The 7,603-nt window shown below is 34.7% G+C and overlaps 1 protein-coding gene across 1 annotated transcript in view; it reads right to left on the reverse strand.

Annotated features, from left to right (window-relative positions):
* Positions 1-352: 352 nt before the first annotated feature.
* The window catches only part of LOC116341623 (endoribonuclease Dicer-like), a 14,792-nt gene continuing 7,541 nt past the window's right edge, over positions 353-7,603 (reverse strand). The window contains exons 2-10 of the mRNA XM_031768799.1: positions 6,442-6,599; positions 5,830-6,007; positions 5,088-5,739; positions 4,386-5,017; positions 4,041-4,316; positions 3,792-3,963; positions 1,982-3,708; positions 1,015-1,908; positions 353-926 (exon numbers count right to left, since the gene is read on the reverse strand). Of these exons, the coding sequence (XP_031624659.1) occupies positions 651-926; positions 1,015-1,908; positions 1,982-3,708; positions 3,792-3,963; positions 4,041-4,316; positions 4,386-5,017; positions 5,088-5,739; positions 5,830-6,007; positions 6,442-6,599 (4,965 nt within the window). The 3' untranslated portion in view covers positions 353-650. The remainder of the gene's footprint in view (positions 927-1,014; positions 1,909-1,981; positions 3,709-3,791; positions 3,964-4,040; positions 4,317-4,385; positions 5,018-5,087; positions 5,740-5,829; positions 6,008-6,441; positions 6,600-7,603) is intronic.

Raw genomic sequence — 7,603 nt, forward strand, 5'->3', positions numbered from 1 at the left:
AAGAGAAATGTGTGCGATGAGAAACGAACTCAGGATCTCAAAGGTTTTTACCAGAAATTCAAATCGCTCTTTCTATTGCAATGCATTGCTGTTATCGTTCTGAACGTGTATTACTTACCATTAACTCTCGTACATTAACAGTGTAACACTATCATGCCGACTGTATACGTTGTCACCTATAATAACGTCGTATCCAAACCACACATCGAATGAAAATGAATTTGTGTTAGGAAAAAAACATTGAATTAATACCATTTATTTCATTTGGCTAAAAATATAAACTTATTATATGAATAAAAATAAAAAAATGAAATTGATAAATTGAATGAAAAATATTATTCTAAAAGGATGGCAGATATGGTTAAAGCATTTCTTTATTTTAATGCATTTTTTTAAATTTTTGATATTTCCTTTATTTTTTAAATCACGGTCAAAAGAGTTTGAACTATGTTCAACTTTAAATATCATTTACGTTTTTTTTTTTTTTGGAATATAAATTGAAATGAATATATAATTGACGATCAAGTGACAATTCATTCGAATTTACATGTCAGCGTTTTTAGAAGAAAAGAAATTACTAGAATAGATAAAAAATTACAGTTTTTGTTGTATTAAATGAAAATAGTTTCGATATCATGTGACTTAAATCATTATGATCGTCTTAATTTCGATAAGGCTAACTTTGCTGCTGCTCGTTTGGCATTATCTTTGTTGGTGCCAAAACCATGGACCAACAATATTTCGCCATTGCACGTAAACTGAAGATTGACCAGTACGATGCCCGTTTCTTCATCAACTACCGGCGGTTCGAAATCTGGATTTGCGTTTGGATATTCGTAGAGTTGACGCACCATTTGAATTGGCACATTTGCCATAAATTTGTGTAATTCAAACGACATCAAACGATAGATTACATTCCATGTGGCCTGAAACAATAAATATAAAATAATATATTTGAACCGTGCAGTCAATTTGTGAATAAATAATTAAAAACAAAAAAAAAATTATTCTTACATCGAGATTATTGCCACTGTCCAAAAATATTCCACCAATAATTGCTTCCATAACATCACCCAATGTTTTTGGCACATCCACATAATCAGCCATTTTGCAATCATAATCTCGCTCTTCCATCAACAATTCCACATGATCAGCCACTTCGAAATTATGTTTTTGTTGGAAGTCAACAAATCGATTGATTGATTCCGTTAAAACTGGACTCTGTGACAAAATATGCACGTGAATATTGTAGCGTACGCACAAACAGGCCAATGTCACATTGTTCACAAGTGCCGATCGTAAATCGGTCAATTTCCCCGGATCCATGTGTGGACAGCGCTCGAATATGTAAGCGGTGACTAAAAAGTCGAGAACGGCATCGCCCAAAAATTCAAGCTGTTGATAACAACCGGTGACACGATTCGTTGGATACGATGGATGTGTTAGGGCTTGTAGTAAATAAGCACGATCTTTGAACGTATAACCAAGGGAATCTTCGAGTTTTTTGTGGTTTGCCAAAAAATAGTCCACTTCATGATCCGAAATGTTGGTTCGAGTGCGCGGTGAGCGCAATTTGTGTTGTAACATTTTGGTTATGTCCTCTTTATTATCGCTTGGTAAGATTTCAAACCATTCCAATACTTTGAATGTACGTTCGACACCAATTGATTTGACGCATGCTCCTAAAATGGCTTCGATGCAATCGGCAATTGTTTTATCCGCCAATCGTTGTTTGCCGAGGAAATTTTGCATCGTCGATTCATCGCCGCCAGCATTTCTATCGTCCAAAAATTGTTGGATAAACTCAGCAAAATTTGATTGTGACACTTCCCCACGTTCCAGTTCTTCGTTTGATAGAATTAGTTTATAAAGAATTTCGGGTGTAATATGGTATTCTTGCATGCTAATCTGTAATGTTTGAAATAAGAATTGAATAAATAAATTTTCTTTCAACAAAACAAAGAGATAATTTTGGTTTTACCTGAATTTGATCGTCAACCTTCAGCATTGGCGGTTGCCAATCAGCTTTCGGATTGAAATGATGCACTTTTAACATTCCGGGGATATTTTTTCTGATACCACTGTAGCACAAATGTCTATTACCAACAATTTGCCCTTTGATTGTGGTCAAGAAACCTTCATGCCAATCGGGATGACTTTGAATCAAGTATAACGAAACGCTGAATTTCAAAAATGCATCGCCCAACACTTCAAGCAATTCCATATGAAATACATCGGCCGACGAAGCGGTTGTAATTGCAGCCAAAATTTCATGCTGTTCCACGCCTCGTTTGATTTCGGTTGTTATTTTTGTATCGAGGATATTGATCCGGAGTCTATCTTCCTCAACCACATCACATAATGCCGGCACATTTGTGTGGAAGCGATGCGGAGATAGCATACTATTTTTATTTGCGTTTTTACTTTCGTCTAATGATAGTCCAGAGAATGCACGATGTATGAACTGATAGTAGTAGTCAATATCGACTTCATAAACATTATCAAAATGCCGTTCGAGATCGATAGGCTCTCGAATTTCTGGCCCTAGAATGGCCGTATCCGAATCAAAACGTGCAATATCACCTGAAGTCAATTCTTTTGGTGTAATTTCATCGGCCTTCGGAAATACAATGGAATTTTGGATTGGAGCTCGTTCATTTGATGGATCTTTATTTTTGGCCATTTTTTCAATCAACGGATCCGGAACGTAATTAACAATGTTCAGACCAACATAGTTATTGATGGCATTTCGAATATATTCTGCATGCAAAATATATGTAATCCGATGAAGAACACTGGGTAAAAGAACTGCTTTCAACCATAAATCACCGGGATATCGGAAGTTGTGGCACAATTCGGGAATCAAAAATTCGGGTCCACGTGGTTTTTGTTTTGTATTTTTACGACTACCATCGTCACCCTCGCCTGGTGTCAATTGCTTGAAATGTGTCGTTATTCCTTTGACACCGATCAGAAATTGATTATCATTTACCACTCGATCGATATTTGGATATTTATTCAGCACATATGATGCATAGTTTGGAAACATATTATTTGGGAATTCACTTAGTGGTGTTTGATGCTCTGATACCTGTGTCACCACATATCTGGTATTTTGATCGGCACGATACCACGGACAAATGACAAAGTGCTCCCACTCATCTCTTCTGTACATGGCATTCGTACGTTCAGCAATGGTCTTTCCCTTCAATTCAGACCAGGTTTGGAATTGTTCGACGATTTGCCAATTGATTTGTTGATTGATCGTTGGAACAATAATCACCGAATCTTCTTGATCATACACGAAGAATGTCTTCCAAATATCCAAAATGTATTTGAACAAAACACAATGGAATCGCTTGAGTTCGTTCAATTTCTGGGGATCTCCTAATTTAATGACCTTTGGGTTTGCGCTAACGCAGCATTTAATTTCTCCAAACGATTGAAAAAACGTCATAGTGCCCATTCGAGGCAATGGTTTCGTTGTTAAAATTCCATAACTACGCGGTGATTGCAAAAGACTATGGAATATTTTTATATTCTCGTCATGGACATCGAAATGTAGATCGGACACTTTAAAATTCGGATCCATTGTAATTTCGTACAAATAAAGCTGCACATTCGTCCGTGGCATACTAGCTTTTAATTCACGTGGCGTTTGAATGTCATGCATTCGATAATTTTTACGTGTGCCCGCATCTTTTGATTCTGAAAATCAAATAAAATTTATTATTTTAGTTAGTTAGCATTTTTTTTTTCAATCTACAAATTATTGAAACAAAATTGCTCACCATGTTTGAAATCATTCCATGTGCGGAAGTATACATCTTTGTATTTGTCCAAACACTTATTTCTATTGATTGGCATTAAATTATCAGTTAATTCGCCAAAATAGTACAATTGTTTTATTGCTTCAAACGCTGCACTACGTTTTGCCAATTTGGAAGTGGGCATTGGTTTACTCTGACAAAACATGCATAAATAGTAAAAAAACTCGATTTGTAACAGTTAGTTTTTGGTTTTCATCAAAATCAACTTACGATAATCTTCTCCTTGATCGGAGACTGTATGGGCAACATCAAGCTACCGATATATTTTCCATTTTTATCAATAGTTTCTTCCCACTGAACAGCCGGAACGGTAAACATATCATGCGGCAAACTTCCGCAATAACGATTAATCAAACCAGCGGTCGAATTATAGTCAACCGTTGCACCCTTTGGAGTTGTAAATTTCTCGTTATATTTTAATTCAATTGCTCGGTCAATGTCATCTTGCATGGGTGGTGGTCGATCGATTGCTTTCAAAACCAAATACTAAAAGTGAACAATTCAAATCTTGTATTAAACTTTGTTTATTCACCAATAAAATCACTTTTAACTTACATCTTTTAAAATTCGATTGACTTCTTGCCATTCGGCGGCCTTCATTTGCAACTTATTGTGTTCGGCAGATGGCGTCATCATTACAAATTTACTTTTTGGCATGCGAGCTCGTCCTTTTCTTTGAACATACGATCGGAATGTTTTCGGCGCATCGTAGGCAATTACTAAATTGCATTCCTGTAAATCGATGCCCTCCTCCAACACGCTTGTGGCAACAATTAAATTGATCTCACCACGCCTGAATCGATCCAAAACTCGATTGTTGTTCTTATTATTCATAAGCGTTTCTACCGAATCGGGCATGAACGCATTGCGACCAGTCATGAATTCCACGCTAATATCCAAATTTGGAAATGCGTTTGCATATCTTCTGATAACATGGCACAAAATGCGTGCACTGTACCTTCGGTCCACAAAAATGAGACCTTTCATTGGTTCCTCGTTTTCTTCGACAAATGTCTTCAAACAAGATAATAATTTTTGTACTTGCGGCGATGAATTTAGTAAGATTGTTGCCGGATCATCGGAAATCTTTTGTTCGTCGATTTTTTCTTCGGTTTGCATTTTTTCTGAATCGTCTTCTTCATCATCATATAGATTTCTCATTTGAATATGCAAAATTTCTTCGAAAGCTACGAATGTATATGCAAAAAATTAAAAAAAAAAACAGACAATGCCAAACTTTGCCATTAGATCACTTACCAGTAATTAAAGCTCGTGACACCCATTTGGCAGAAGATGTGTCCGCTTCACGTTTTTTCAATTCCATATCAACAATTGCGGCCAAATTTGATAGCGTTGCACCGTACAATCCCAAATTGGTCATTTGATAAGTGAAATCTCTACAAATGCCTTCATATTTGGATTGCACTTTCGGTTGTTTATCCTTGCGACGTATATCTCGATTTGTTTCGTGTTGAACGTCCAATGGCCAATTTTTAATCAATTTATGCATTAAATCGACTTTGTTTATGATGAATTCTTGAAATGATGAGGGGAAGTATTTTTCGTAAATAATAACTTGCTCGACGGGACGAGTTGAATACATCAAAACGTCATTAAATGCAGCACCCTTGGCTGTTGTTATTGTTGCGCGGAATTTTCCTTCCAATTTTCGTAAATCATCTAAAACGTTCATCGGTTTTATTGATGACGTTGTCAACATGCCGGTTAAGCCGATCACACGTGGATGATCCTTTTCTGGAACTTCGCAAAACTTCTCCATCAACATTAACATTGGATGTTCGCCTTGGGCATTGTGACACTCATCGAATACTATTAAATTAAAATTCGAAATTTTCAAATAACCATGCCGAATGATGTCTAAAACAATTTGAACCGTCGCGGTGATCACCTATGTTTTACGAAATTTGAACACAAAAAAAAATATTGGTTCAATTTTTTATACTGTTTTAAAGAATAAGTAGTCAATTTAAAGAATTACATGATTCTCTTCGAATTCTGTAAACCATTTTTCACGACCCCATGCATCCACATTCATATCGCCGGTGTATACGCCTACATTGAGTGGTGTTGATTTAGCAATCACTTCAGCCTGTTGATGAGCCAATGCAACGGTATTTGTCAGAAAAACCGACCGTTTTCCACCTTGCGATATTGGCCTATTCGAAAAAAAAAACGAAAAAACACAAACCCATTAAATCGGTCAAGTGGGCATTGAACAATCGTTGCGAACGTGCTTTCTTTTAAAAACAATCGACAAATTATTATTATAGAATCATATAAGACGATATTGTGTATATCGCGTAGGCATAGCGATTAAAACCTTGCCTGGAAATATATGATGTAAAAAACTCTGTGTGTAAGGATGAAAGAAACACATTCAGAAATAATTTCGATAAATTTGAATTTTGATTGGTTTTTAAAGTTTATACTATTCTCAAAAGGACAGGTCATCCCTTGGCTTCACTTCAGTGAGATAACTGTTGATATGCGATTAATAGTTTAGTGGGGGCGTTTTCTTAAAGGAATGATCTTTTACATAATTACATTTTTCCATCAATTTATCATTATAGAGAATTTCCGAGATACTCACTTTTCCAAATCTTTGGCAAAATGCTTCAATGCCATAATTGCAATGTAGGTTTTTCCTGCGCCCGTTGGCAGGTATATAATTGTATTGCGTTGAATGCATGACTTTAGAATTTCATCTTGGTAGCCGCGACTTTTGAACTCTGTTTCATTGAATGAATCCTGATTTTGAAGATTTGTTTTTGTCATTTTTTATTTAATTTAATTAATTTTTTTTAATATACAACTAAAAAAAATGTGTTTTGTAAAGAGGTAATGTCAAATGCCTTTATAAAGTCCCTAACGCAGTTTCTTATACTCTTTTACTCACACACAAACAAAACAAAATGTCAAAAAACAGCTGTTCGACCGAACCATTCATAACCAAATTCATGCTACTAGTAGATTCGGAATGAAAATAATGTTTGAAAATTCTATGATATTTCGAAAAATGAACTAATTATTTTGGAATTTTTTAATCTGTTTAGAATAAAATAAATTTTTAAACATTTTTTGTACTAGCAATATTTTAATAGACATTCACTTATTATTTAATTTTCACAATTTCCATCAATTCACAAAATTTAATTCATAGCACTAGCATGAAGTTGGTTATATGTCAACCTTTATTCATTCGTATAAAAACATATTATGTTCACGCACACATAAATGTTGGGGAGTTTTGACAATTCCTCTTTGAAAAATTAAAATATTCAAATCGATTTCATTGGAAATTTTTTTTGATATTTTCGTCTATCAACGTCTTTTTTCTTCAAAATTTGGTAAATTTCTTCAATTTATCGACTTTTCGTAGCTAAATATCATATCATTGAATAGAGTTTGGTAATCCTGGACATAAAATTATAATGAAATTATAATAAAATTATAGTTGTCTGGACTTTGGGCAGAGAATAAGGAAGGAATAGAAAAGAAGAAATATTTTTGGATAATCATGTTCTTTAATTCACCCTTAAAGAAAATATGTTTGTTCGTATTGAGATATGCATTCATATGGTTTTTTCCTTATTAATTAACCTTCTTAAATGAATAGAACATAACAATGTTTCCCTCAAAAAGTTGTATTTCTATTCGAATGTTTTCGAACGAAGTTGTTGGCACTAATAGGTAAAAATGGTCGCGTATATAAATTACATTTAATTTTGGTAGGTTTATTATCAATTCTTCGA

Source organism: Contarinia nasturtii, unplaced genomic scaffold, assembly GCF_009176525.2.
Source record: "Contarinia nasturtii isolate CC-2019 unplaced genomic scaffold, AAFC_CNas_1.1 Cnas_scaffold_129, whole genome shotgun sequence".
In the NCBI taxonomy this organism is placed as follows: domain Eukaryota; kingdom Metazoa; phylum Arthropoda; class Insecta; order Diptera; family Cecidomyiidae; genus Contarinia; species Contarinia nasturtii.